Raw genomic sequence first — 13,568 nt, forward strand, 5'->3', positions numbered from 1 at the left:
ATTAGGCTTGTCACCTTTTTTTTTTTCTTTGTAATTATTATGAATTTTGTAAGAGTAATTATGCCTCTCAATTATACCAAATGTTTCCTCCTAGCACTTTGTAAAGGGCCTAGAATGCTATTATAAGGAGGCGGTGCCCAAATGTTGAACAAGGCCACTTGTGCCTTTAATGTACCCTAACTTGGGCTTGTGTTAGGTCTATTTTGTAACAAATTTGTGCATAGTAAAAACATTGTAATTTCACCATTTTGTCAATGAAATGTTGTGAATAATCTAAACAACTCTCAAGAAATTGATTTGTGATTATATATCAATTTTAAATAGTAAATATCAATCACAATCAAATAATCAATTACAAATCAACACAACGATTTAATGTGAAAAAAAAAATTCACAATTGGAGCATCTCAAATTGTGATAAAAAATCACGGGTCAAAACCACAAAATAATCTACTAAGAAGATGAAAAGGAATTACACATTAGTACCTTTAATTATCTAGAGAATCCACTCCCTAATTGATCAAAACCCGATGTGCCTCTTCCAATACCGTCTTCACCACAGAATTGCTTTACTTAACATTGAATCCACAACGCCGATGTCAAATCTACAACGATGAACTATTCTGGAATCCTCCAAAGCTTCAAGCCCAAGTTCCTCAGAATCCACTGAAGAACACCTCTCTCTTTATGTAAATAAAAGAACAAATTCAACTCTTGATGTTTGACATTCTATAGTTTGTTGATCAATCGATCACCTTTTATACATCAAAGAAACTTATACAAAAATGCCCTCCAATGTAGAACACTTTGTATTTTTCTTCTCTATGAGAATTTGGAAGGGTTAAACCCTATAAACAGCAAACGGCGCATTTCATAGAAAACAGAACCGCAAAAATTGCTCGAGCACACACTTTACCGCTCGAACGGTGTGAGTAAAGGTGGTACAAAATATATAGGTAACCGCTTGAACACAACTTTCATTGCTTGAGCGATGAAACATATTTAACTTTAGTTTGCACATAGAGATACTGGATGATCAACTTCTTTTTGACTTCAAGGACGCTGCCCCTCGACCCAGCCTGGGTGTTGCTCAGGACCTGCCATGGGGTGCTGCCTCTCAACCCCCACGAGCCAACCGGGCGGCTCGATCCCCGTACATAGTCAACAAAGTAGCAAATAAGAAATGCTCAAGATACAAAATGTCAGCAGAAACTCTACTAACATGCACAATTCAAGTTGGATTGACATCTAAACACTTACAGTCTCACTGAAACATAAAAGCAAATAAAATTACAACTGAAAGAAATTTTGTCAAATGATAATGTCAATTATAAAAACCTAACATGTTATTCTTTTGCTTCTAACTTGTAACTGCAATTGTAACACGTTTTGCTTGTATTACTTTGATTGCTTGCTTGTAATTTGTATATGATGGAGTTTTGAGCTTGGAGGGCTTGCCTAATGAGCTTACAAGAGGTGTGCTTATGCCCAGGAGTGGAGCTACACCTAATATACTGGTGTCAGTTGACACCAGTGAAATTTCAAAAATTTGTAGAGTATATATAGGACTATAACAAAAAGTTTTGGGTTTTTATAAATTGACCCCAGTGAAATTATATATTAATTTTGATAAATTTTTGTTTGTTCATAAGTTTTTTGAATTGAAGTGTGTCAAATTTATAGATGCTTGAATGTTTTCTCACTACTTTTTTGAATTGTATGTTGTAAGCTCTTTTGTTTACTTATTTGAATAGTGTTAACGTCCTAATATTGTGTTTTTACTTGTAATTAGTTTTGTCAATGTAATTGAAAATATACGAAATTTAAAAAGCTTCTTGTAAATATTAATATCATATATTTGAATATTATATATTTATTTTTATTAAATTTATTAACTATGAGTATGCTACTTTAAATAAAAAATAAATAATAATAATAAATGAGACACTAGGTGTCCCTAGCATGACCCATTAAAAAATAAATAAAAATAAGATATTTCTACTAATATATCCTATTGCATGACTGTGCTAAACACGAATCAAACACTAATACATGATTTATAGAAAGATGTTCGTGCGCCATATTTATAGGCTATGGGAGACTAAATAATTGACCACACTGAACAAAATTTCTAACCACCCCACTGCTTGAGCAAGGATTCTCGGCCGCCCTAAACGGCAGCCAAACCCAGCAGCCCCCAAAACGACGTCGTTTTGGGGGCAAATTTTCAACAAAAAAAAAACGCAGAGGAAGAGAGGGAGGAAGGAGAGGAAGAGGGAGGGAGGGAGGAAGGAGGAGGGAGGAGGAGGAGGAGGAAGGGAAGGCCGGACTGGAGGGGGCCATAACCAGTGGGGGAGGAGGAGGAGGAGGCGGAGGCGACGGCGGTGAGGCGAGGCGAGGCGACGGCTGCGACGATCGGACTGCTGCGACGGCCGGCGGCGAGGCGACGAGCTGCGATGCCGGCGGCGAGGCGACGAGCCTCCTTCCTCCCTCTTCTCCCTCTCCCCTCCCCTCCCCTCTGGTTATGGCAGAAGAAGAAGAAAAGAACGAAGAAGAAGAAGAAAAGAACGAAGCAGAAGAAGAAAAGGGGAAAAAAAAAAAAAAAAAAAAACCCCCAAAACGACGTCGTTTTGGGGGGCTGCCGGGTAGGGCCGCCGGGTAGGGCGGCCGAGGATCCGGATTCCCCACTGCTTGTGCCTAAAAGCTTTGCCACATGACAACAGGGCACATGTGGGGAGGGGTCCATCAAAACAGGACCAAATATGAGTGCAATGTTTATAATGGGGGCGAAGATGGGGCATGCGGCACTCGATCCAAACTTACTTCTTCTTCTTTTTTTCCTATTTTTTTATTTTTAGTAAATATTTTTAAAATTTTAAGTAAATTTTTTTTTTTTTATTTTTTTAGATATATCTTACTTAGATGTATCTAAATAGTAAAATATTTATGAAAAAATATTTTTAAAAATTAATAAATATATAAAAATACAAAAAATATACTGAATTTTTGTATATTTATATATATTTGTATTTTTGATATTTACTTTGTGTTTGATTAAGCGATTTGGAAAGAGAAAAGGAAAATGTGTGTAAAACTATATGAAATGTAGATATATTTTATTCATATTTTACTTACTATTTCATTTCCCTTTCTAAATCCTTTTCTGAATTCCTCAATCAAACATAGCTTTAGCGAATCTTTTTTAAAAAACAATTCACAAATATTATACATTTTAAATATATTTATATTAGATGTGTCTAAAAATTAAAACAATTGTTTAAAATATTAAAAAAATTTATTAAAAACCAAAAATAAAAAAATTTGGAAAATAAAAAAAAATAAATTTTCTAAAAAATGTTTTCTGAAAACCAAAACCCAACATTTTAAACTAACTAACCACATGTTATTTTGGTAAGAAATTATTCTTTGTAATATTAGAGGACTTTTGCTAGAGAATATTTTATCCATATCGTAATACTAATAAAATCTTGGAAAAAGATTGAGGCCTCGAATGCGTGAAAGCTCGAATGCCTCGAATGTCAAAACGACGTCGTTTTGATATTCTTACCGGTAAGAGAATGGCTCAGACCTAGTACAGAAAAATTATCTTACCGGTAAGAGAATAAATCTTACCGGTAAGATAATAAAAAAAATCCCAAAACGACGTCGTTTTGAAATTTCGCGCCATTCGAGCCGTTGATAATTCGAGGTACGTAGCAGTGCTCTAAAATCTTATAACATGGGCGTTGGCCGAATCTCAGTAGGGCAATACACATCCAAATGCAAACCAATAGAACACAAGAGGGTCGATTCCAAGTAATAAACTGCACAGAATAGAATTCATCTTCCCATGTAAACCAAATATTTAAAAACTAACATCAGCTAAATTTATTCTTACAAGTTTACATATAAAAGCATTAAAACTTGAAATCAGAAAAGTTTAAACTATGTGAAATTCGGGTTTATTACGGGTCGGTCCCTTTTTGGGGACTTATTATCTATTAGATCCTGACTCAAAATCTTATGCACATATAAATCCTGGCCCATTTGTTATTTTTCTTATTTTTTTTATTATTTTATCCTTCAGTGTTTTGTGTTGTCTTAAATAATCTTTTGTTCTCTCTCTTCGTCGACCATTTATGCCTACTCTCTCTCTCTCTCTCGTAGAAAACTCTAAAGAGTTTTCATACCATTGTTGCCACCATCACCGAACCACCACCGTCGCCATGGTGGTTCACCCACTACAGCCACCATCATCAACCACCGCCACCTTCACCAATCACCATTGCTACCTTTGTTCACCAATTACCATCACCACCTTTGTTCACCAACCATCTCCACCGTTCTCCTCCGTTGCCGTCAACATCATCACAACCACCACCACGGTCATCATCATTGTCCAACGATCACCACCACTGCCACCATCATCTTACACTCGCCACTATCATCATCCATTCACTACTGGCATCGATCTACACACCACCATCATGAATCCACCACTGTCGTTCACCAACCACATCCACCATCACCGATCTACACTTTACAACTCTGATCTTCACTTTATCATCGCCGATCCATCGATTTAGTTCTAGATCTACATCGATCTAGTTGTTTCAATGGTGAAATCGACTCCAAGTGACTCCAAACAACACTATTTTTTCAGATCTTATCCCTCTTCCTCTTCCTCCTCCTCCTCCCTTCATCTCTCTCTATTTTTAAAAATAGATTTGCTGTAAAAAAAAAAAAAAATAGTGATAGTGATAAATTTATCAGTCTCTGGTTGTGTATATATATGTAGGATAAGAGTGTCTTGTGAGTAAGTAGAAGCATGAATGTGAATGAGTGAATGCCCTTTTTTTATTTTTTTATTATTATTATACAATTCACTCAGTGATAAATTTATCACTAAATGTATCTTTATTTTTTTTTTTCTTAGTGATAAATTTATTAATCTCTATTGTTTTCTATATGTGTGTGAGAGGATGGTGAATTCTTATAAATAATGGAGTGAACATGAGTAAAAAGTGAGTGGATCAAATTTATTTGTAATTTTTTTAGATATCAATCAGTGGTTTTTTAATAATAAATTTACCACTAAATGTATTTCTAAAAATTTTATTAGATTAGTCTGTGTTATATTTGTCTATGTGATTGTATTTTTGTGAGTAAATAAGTATATAAATAAATGACGGTAAGTGTGTGTGTAAATATAAATGAGTGATTAAGTGGTGGAGGTAGTGGCAAAAGTGATATAGTGCTGATAGATGTCATTTTTGTTGAAACAATTCAAAAAAATGTCGTCGAGAATTATTGCTAGAGGTGGTCGTTAGCACCGAAAGTGATCGCCAGTGAGCAGAGGTGGTTGCTAGCGGAGGAGGAGAGAGTCACAATAGTATTGATAATAGGAATGAAAAAAAGGTGAAGAAATGGTATTTTAGAGATATTGATAGGTGAAAAAAAGAGCAAGACTTATAACTAAATAAATCTTCTCAATAAGACTGGCCTCCCGTGAAATTAACCAATTTAAAAATGGGAAAATGGGTACTAAACTAGAAGATTATTTTGATAATAAATTACCCTATGCAATATTAGAGGGGACTTCAACTTCAAAACATTTAATCTGTGTTCTTATAGCAATAAAATCTTAAAACATGGTGCTTCGGCCAAATCTACCCAATTAACAAACCCATCTCACAAGTCCAAAAGAAAACAAATGGATTTCATGAAAGCAATTAACAATCTAGAACTCCTATGAATGGAGCACAAAAAAGCAATTACATAAATAAGAATAACAGGCAACCCTTTCTTTGAGGTTGAAGAAACATGACCACCTCTCTGCCTCCTTCTCATATAGACAGCCTAAAAGAAAGTCAAAACTCTCTCCATAATTCACATGTTGCTATGCTATGCCAGCCTAGCCTTAAAAAAGGTTGTACAATAGTAAACCTGAATAATAAAACATAAAGGCCCACTATGGGTGCAACCAAAACAAAAAAAAAAAAAAATTACATAGAAAAATTGTAAAATATTCAAAATGTGTAAATCAAATTTATTTTAAACCTGATTCACACAACACCAAGTTCAAATTAAATCATACATTCAAATTATAGACAATTCTAAGATATTTTTATGAGTACATAAAATTCCTAGTAAACAAACAAAATAGGGGCAAGAAATAGGAAAAACTACTTAGCCTAGTTTTTCAATTTGATCATGGGCAATTTGGGTTTCTACCAGGACCACCATAGTAAAAGTAGTTGCCCCAATCACCATTTTTGCCAGTTTGAACATCATAGCAATTGGATTGCTCAGTGAAAGTACTTATGTCTTTAGGTGCTCTAAGATTGTTAGAGCCATCTACAATCTCAATATTCCTGAAGTAACTAGATTTACCAAAACCTTCTCCAGGGAAATGGCCACTACCCATTTGAGTGGTGGTGTGTTGCCCATCTGATGCTGAGTTCACCACCTCTCCTCCCCACTCTATCATTGATGCACTGTCAGCAAGGTATGAAAACAAGTAGGATGGCCAGTAACCCAGTACATACTGACTCCCAAATTGCATCCACCAGTTACCCTCTTTAGGGTCCTAACAAATTATAATTACCCATTCATTAAAATATTAAAATATTGAAAATAAGTCCAGTGACAATGATGTATGTGATGCATATCATACTAAACAAACATGGATAGGAAAACCAGAACATGTGGACATATGAGCATATGTCAGATATTCTCTGTATTTTTTTTGTAATCTACTATGGGCATAATAGCACATTTGTTGGTACTCTATCATTGTATTATATAATACTTCTTTGAATTTTTAAACAAGAGCAGTGTGTCAGTATGCATTATTTTACTAGATATTACTATTAAATATCTTGAAAATTTTTGAAGTGCTCAAAATGCAGTAAGATAATAATGCATTTATCTTGTCTTGTTAGATGGATGTGTGTTTCAAATCAAGAGATTTCAAGTTAACAAGATTGGAAAATTAACTATCATAAATGAAGATAAATTATAGAAGAAGATAAATTGAGAAAAAATAAATGTGTTTTAATAGCATCTTTGCAGCAAGGAAAAAATTCTTACTATTATTTCAAATAATTACTTATTATAGTAATTTTAAATTCATCATAATAAAACTGTTTAATTCATTATTGAAATTCATAAATAAATAATCAATTTAATTTAAATTTTTCATTAAATAATTAATGTCAAATTTATACATTTCTAATTCTCACCTAGGTACCTAGAGAAACGTGGGTCATCGTAGTGAAAATGCTCTGACAGCCCCCATTTTGAACACTTCTCTACCTTGGATCTACTTCTTATTTGGTAAGGCATTTGAAAGTGGTTCTACAATTTGAAAAACAGTGAAGATCGACACAATGCCAAAGAATACTTTTAAGGCTTGTTTTGGGGAAAAAAAAAAAAAAGTTTTGGTTTGAGCTGTGTTTTCAATTTTATTTATGGATGGATTCATGGAAAAGTTTAGTTGTGTTTTTATTTTCTTTATTTTCATTTTTAATGTTTCCACAAACAACACTACAAAATTTTCGGAAACACTCGTAGGTTTTTTATTTTTTATTTTTTATTTTATGTATTAGTTTAATTTTTTTGCAAAAATAGTTTACAAAAATTTCAAAATAACTTTTGGTGTTTTCAAGATTTTTTTTTCAAAAATCATTTTTGAGAACAATTTTCCAAAGGCTTTTGCAATCCGAAATCAGACTGAAGCATGCTACTTGGCTTGATAGGCTTGTTAGGCATGTTGTTAGGCTTGATGATTCAAACCGTTGAATGTTTAGAGCTCGTCTATTACATAATTCTTACAAAAATCACATTGATCGGATATCGATTGCTACTTAATCAGATCAAATTTGTGTCAACGGTAATTATAATTTTAAAAATAAATTGTTAATACAAATATGATTTGATTAAGTGACTATTGATATCCAATCAATATGAGTTTTTGCAATAATGAAATACTTGACGAGTCCTAAACATTAAGGGGTGGTTTGGAATGATCTAAATAAGTGTACTTTTTGAGTTTTTATAAAATATGAGTTGGGTATGGATTGGGTTTGAAGTGATGTGTTAGAGAGGTGATGTGATTTAAATAAGATGATGCGACTTAAATAGGATAGTAACTTTCTGTTATTTTAATTTTTTTAAATCATGCCAAACAAGATCTAAACAATTAGAAAGATTAATGTGGGCCTCGTGGAAAGCCTAATGAAACGCTCTAGTTGAGAAACCCAATTGGAAAGAAGCACTGTCCTTTTCCACACAAGCTTGGAAATTAAAATAGAAAATAAGAAATAGAAATGCAACCTAACAGAATTAAAAAAATAAATAAATCATGTGTAAATGTATTGTTGTTTGCCTACTATTTCTTTTGTTTTGTTACCTTCCAGACAAGTATGCTGATATCAAACTGGTTAGCACCATAAGCAGAAAGTGGGTAGATGGTGGCCCCCATTGCAATTTCATTGTTTATTTGAATAAATCCTGTGCATAACAGATTGTAGCACCCCGTGGCTTGATATGCATCACTCTGTCATGTCATTTACCCTTTTCATTTCAGACCCACATTACCTTTACAATATGGTTAGAAGGACATTAAAATGAATTTGTTCACACTTTTTAAAAGTGTATGAATAATATTCAAATTGTAATTGGTTTAAAATAGTGAATTTGATATGTAAAAAGTGTACATTCAAAGTTTTGAATTTTACTATTTTAAACCAATCACAATTTTTGTATTACTTGCACACTTCGGACTATTTTGGAAAAATGATTATAAGTTACTTTTTGTAAGAGAGGGAAGTGAGTTATAATCTGAAAAGTGAATTATAACCCACTTCCCAAAAAAAAGACCCCTTTCAAAGCCTGTGAGCAAACTGGAGTATATACAGACCAAAAAGGCAATTGAAACAACAGCACTTACAGTCCAGTACGTAAAAAGTCTAGTGTTGTGATCTCCATACAAGTCTGGGCTCACCTGTTTTCACTCCCACCACAGTAGACAAAATGAAATGAATCAAAATGCAACACAAATGAAACACAAATGCAAACATAATTAATTACAACTACATTTTGTTTACCAGAGCAATAATGATGATATACAGACAAGTTGTGTACAGAATAGTGGTTGTTTTTTATCTTTTCATTTCAAACCAAAATGTCTCGCTTATAATTTTGAACAAAAAACTTTTAATTACAAAAATGTTATCAACCATATTTTACATGAGATTAAAATTTTACTATTAAAATTAGAATTTACCTGCCAACCAGCTTCAATGCTATTGAGATCTGAAGCAAAAGAGCCTCCCAATATCCAGAGTTGCGACAAGCTGAATTCATTAGGTTGATCAATTCTAGGTTCCCAAACATTCATAGTTCCCTTTGCTCCATAATACTTATCTCCTTCAACATAAGCTATTGCATGCTAAAAAACTCCAAAATAAAATAAATATATAAAATTTAAAAATTTATTAGGAGGAAGAGAAAAATTAACAAATCAAGAAAGATGGAAACAAAAGATGCATTTTTTTTTTTTCTCATTTTTCTCATTTTCTTTTATGATGTGTTTGGTTGGAGGATTTGAGAAGGGATTTGGAAAGGGAAATAGAAAAAATAAGTGAAATATGAATAAAATATACTTTCATTTCACCTAGTTTCACATACTTTTTCTCTTTCCCTTTCCAAATCCCTCCCCAAATCCCCCAACCAAACAAGCGTTAGGGAATATCAAATAAATATGAAAGATAAACATAATAATAATAATGTGAGAATTGTGTTTAAGTGAGAAGAGAACAAATGAAAATTATTACAAAAATATGGAGGTACAAAGTGAATTTTGTGTTGTGGTGCAAGTCAAGTCACCTTTTTTAATTACCCAAAACAAAGCCACGACACAAAATCTACTTGTATCTTCATATTTTTGTAATCATTTTCACTTAATCCAATTGAAATGCATTTCTCCTTTAAATAATTGGAAATAATTGGAGTACAACTGGATAAAAGTGAGTCATTTTTGCATAGTACTCATTGTGCAAATGAAATGGAAAATAAATAAAATAATTACAAATTAATGAACTACAAGTAAATGCAAGTGAGAACTGCATCATTTTTACATAAATTATCACTTGCACTCAATGAATTTGTAATTATTTTTCAATCCTAGTTTACATGATATTCACCTTTCTTTTTCTTTTTGTGTTATAAATGAACTAAACAACTACAAATTTACAATTACCTACTTATATAGGTAAATTTTTTATTGGCACAGAATGTGTATAGTGGTGGGTGGGGGCTGCACCTGGTGACCACTCTGACTGATGATGTCAGGATTAGCAGAGGTTGCTGCTGCTGCTGCTGGTTTTGGGATGGTTTTGTGCTTCTTCTTTCCATAACTTGTGATAGAGCTTGCTCTCAGAAGATCCTCTCTTCTTGTTCTCCTTATTGGAATTGTTCCTTCTGGGCATCTTCCACTAGTATGCCACAGCTGACTTATTACTGTTGATTTTCCTCCATTGGACTTCACCTTCACATTGGACACCTTTTTCTCACCAATTTGCCCTAGTGGGTGATAATTTGGCCTCTTCTGCAAACCAAAAACAAAAACACACCCATTAGACCGGTCCTATTAACAGTGAATCAGCTTTTAAATTGAGACTGAAATTTACAATTAAAAAAAAGACAAGAAAAAAGAAAAGAAAAGAGAGAGGTGACCTGAATAGTGTGGTTCTTGAAGAGAGGATGATCAAAAGCTGGTTGGTGGGAGATATGAACACAATCAATTATATCTCCATCTGGGCTCTGTTTTTTTAACAAAACAAAAATCAATCCAAATTCAATGCATGCATAAATATATATAGATAAAGATATACAGAGAGAAAGTGAAAAGGGTATGAGGGGATTGAAGAAGAGGACCTTGATGGACTTGAGGGGAGGCTTGTTTAAGCGCTTTAATTGCTTGGAAACCTCAAGGTTCTGAGTAGAAATGCTCAATCCATCACCATGACAGAGTGGAAGCAATACCATAACCATAACCATAACCATAACCAATGATAAGCACAGTCCCATCATCTCCATCTTGTTCCTCCTCTTCCCGCTGCTAAAGTGCGCCGCCTCTATTGGTGGTCTGGTTGACTGTTGGAGAACCCTCAAAGAGAGTGTTGTTTTCCAGCCATCATACCCTCTTAAAGGAGACGACTCTTATTGCGCACCCACTTGACTTCCACTATAAAAATTTTAAAAAATAAAAATATATAAATTGGAATATGGACAATATGAAAACTGCCGACGCTCTGTTCTTTTGTTTTGGGAGTGTTTGTAGGGAGGGTTTAGTTAAAATAATTTGTTAAAAAATAAAATAAGTTAAAATATTACATTCAATTTATAATTATTTTATTTTTTTAAAAATAATTATTAAATTAATTTAAAAAATCAGTCAACTTTTCAAATATAATTATTTTAATTAAGGGGTTGTTTGGGAAGTGCCAAGATAATATATTTTTTGACTTTTTATAAAAAAAACGTAAAATATAAATTGAGTTTGAAATGATGTGAAAAAAAATGATATGATTTAAATAAAATGATTGTGACATAAATAAAATAATATGTTAAAATAATATATATTATTTTGACACATGCCAAATAACCACTGAGTTAAAACATTCAAAATATCAAATAGTTAACTGGAATAGCCCACAAAGCCTTTACCTCCCTTATAAAGGCTAAAATGGGAATTTTGTTGGGAAAAATAGAGTCAGTGGAAAGGGCAATTCTCCAATAAATGTGTACTATATCCATGTTGAAAAATGTTTTATATCAAGAAAAATAGAATAGAATAAAATAAAATTCTACATCTAAAGACTAAAGCAGTGTTAGGGCATCCACATTTTTTTTTTTTTTTTAACTTGGAAGCAAGAAATTGCAACAAATAATTTACCATAGACTTCTAAATTAAAATTTTTTAATCTCCAACAAACACCCCATTCTACTCCAACAGCATTGCACAACAATGGCTGAATTAACTTTGTGCTACAGTAACTTATCACAAGAAGCAAACTACTATGTTAATTAAGGTGCGCATAAATTGATTTGGATATCCGGTTATCAAAAAAAAAAAAAAACCAGAAGTGAACTACTGTGCACTAGAGCTATATATTTGACAATTTATTCTTCTTTATTGTTCTTTAAACTTGCACTCAAAGCTTTTATTTTGAAACCTTTATTGTTAAAAAATAATGATATATAAATAAAAAATGTATATCAACTTTTTATACAAAATATTATGGCTCAATTGAATTTTTTGTTTTAAAATAAAACATTCATTATAATTTTTCTTAAAAAAAATAAAATATTATCACATTATTTCTATAATAGTTTATGTAGAAAATATATGTAAATATAAAAATTTTGTTATCTTAATATGACCATTTAAAAAAGGAAAATTTGGTTATAAACCCCCTTTACCTCCCTTTCATTGTTAAAAGGACTAAGAAAAAAATTATACTTTTTAAACTCCCTTGTAATTATAAAATCTTGCATAAAAGACAAAATTTATTATTTAAATATTTTATTAAACTATTATACCCTCAACTAAATTTTCCCACCTTCTCCACCCACTCTCTCCCTACCTTCTCTGTCTCTCTCCTCCCTCTCTCCCTTCTCTAACTCCTTCAAGCTTCAGACCTGGAAGCTCAGCTACCGCCTCTGGAACTTTTGTGTCGACCTCGCCAACGCCGCCAGCGTCTGATCCTCTTCCGCCGCTCCCTCTGGCGATCACGCCAAGCTCCGCTACGTCTCTACTGATTTGCTCTTCCTATGTATATGTGTATGTATGTATTTATATATGTGTGTGTATGTATGTATGTATATATGACTCATGCATACATGTGTATATGTATATATATCGATAAGTGAGTCTGTATATGTATATTACGCGATATTTTTTTTAAACACAGATCTGAATTTTGAATATATATGTGTATACATATATATATATTTGTGTATGAGTGTTGTTTAACACATGTATTCTTTGAAATCAAAAGATAGAGAGATATTTGGATGTGTTTTCTGAAATGGCCACCTCAATTAGATTATGATTATATTGATATTTAGATGTTTTTGTTTAGTTTTTTATCTGTGTGTTTTGTGGTTATATATCATTGTAATATAGATTTGTGTTTGTACTAGTTTTTGAATTGATCTGTTCATACTCAACTTGTTCAATGGATGATCGATCTATTAAAATAGATGATCTATTCAATTTTTTTCTCTCTCTCTCTCTCTCTCTCTCTCTCTCTCTGATAAGAATCTCTCTAATAAGAATTTCACACAGAAATTTTACAAATCAGAGTAAAATTTTACTCTAGTTAAAAAATGTTGATTTGCTTAAAAATATAAAATTTTACTTTGAATCATGGTAAACTTTACTCTGATTCAGTCAGAGCAAAATTTCAGAGTAAAGTTTTACTCTGAATCAGAGTAAAGTTTACTATGATTCAAAGTAAAACTTTACTCTGAGTTTTTACTTTGGTTAAAAAACATGT

At 32.5% G+C, this 13,568-nt stretch overlaps 1 protein-coding gene across 2 annotated transcripts; it reads right to left on the reverse strand.

Annotated features, from left to right (window-relative positions):
* Positions 1–6,026: 6,026 nt before the first annotated feature.
* Positions 6,027–11,365, reverse strand: LOC114305417 (protein neprosin). Of its 2 annotated transcripts, XM_082869192.1 has the most exons (7): positions 10,942–11,365; positions 10,741–10,827; positions 10,328–10,612; positions 9,290–9,454; positions 8,954–9,007; positions 8,414–8,560; positions 6,027–6,589 (listed from the first exon to the last, which is right to left on the reverse strand). In XM_082869192.1, the coding sequence occupies exons 1-7, from the start codon at positions 11,101–11,103 to the stop codon at positions 6,212–6,214; spliced, it is 1,278 nt and encodes a 425-aa protein (XP_082725318.1). In that variant the 5' UTR covers positions 11,104–11,365; the 3' UTR covers positions 6,027–6,211. The 2 variants fall into 2 exon arrangements, with proteins under 2 accessions (XP_082725318.1, XP_082725320.1); XM_082869194.1 differs by lacking the exon at positions 8,414–8,560 and having other exon boundaries at positions 10,942–11,333.
* Positions 11,366–13,568: the final 2,203 nt, after the last annotated feature.

The sequence above is a fragment of the Camellia sinensis genome, chromosome 5 (genome assembly GCF_055761805.1).
Source record: "Camellia sinensis isolate YWXY chromosome 5, ASM5576180v1, whole genome shotgun sequence".
In the NCBI taxonomy this organism is placed as follows: Eukaryota; Viridiplantae; Streptophyta; class Magnoliopsida; order Ericales; family Theaceae; genus Camellia; species Camellia sinensis.

Bases quoted from the DNA above. Each gene is read 5' to 3' on its own strand.
- LOC114305417 (XM_082869192.1), bottom strand. From the start codon at position 11,103: ATGGAGATGATGGGACTGTGCTTATCATTGGTTATGGTTATGGTTATG. The intron at 10,613-10,740 runs GTCACCTCTCTC...TTTGGTTTGCAG, and splicing joins TCAAGAACCACACTATTCAG to AAGAGGCCAAATTATCACCC. The intron at 9,008-9,289 runs GTAAATTCTAAT...GAGTGAAAACAG, and splicing joins GCATTGAAGCTGGTTGGCAG to GTGAGCCCAGACTTGTATGG.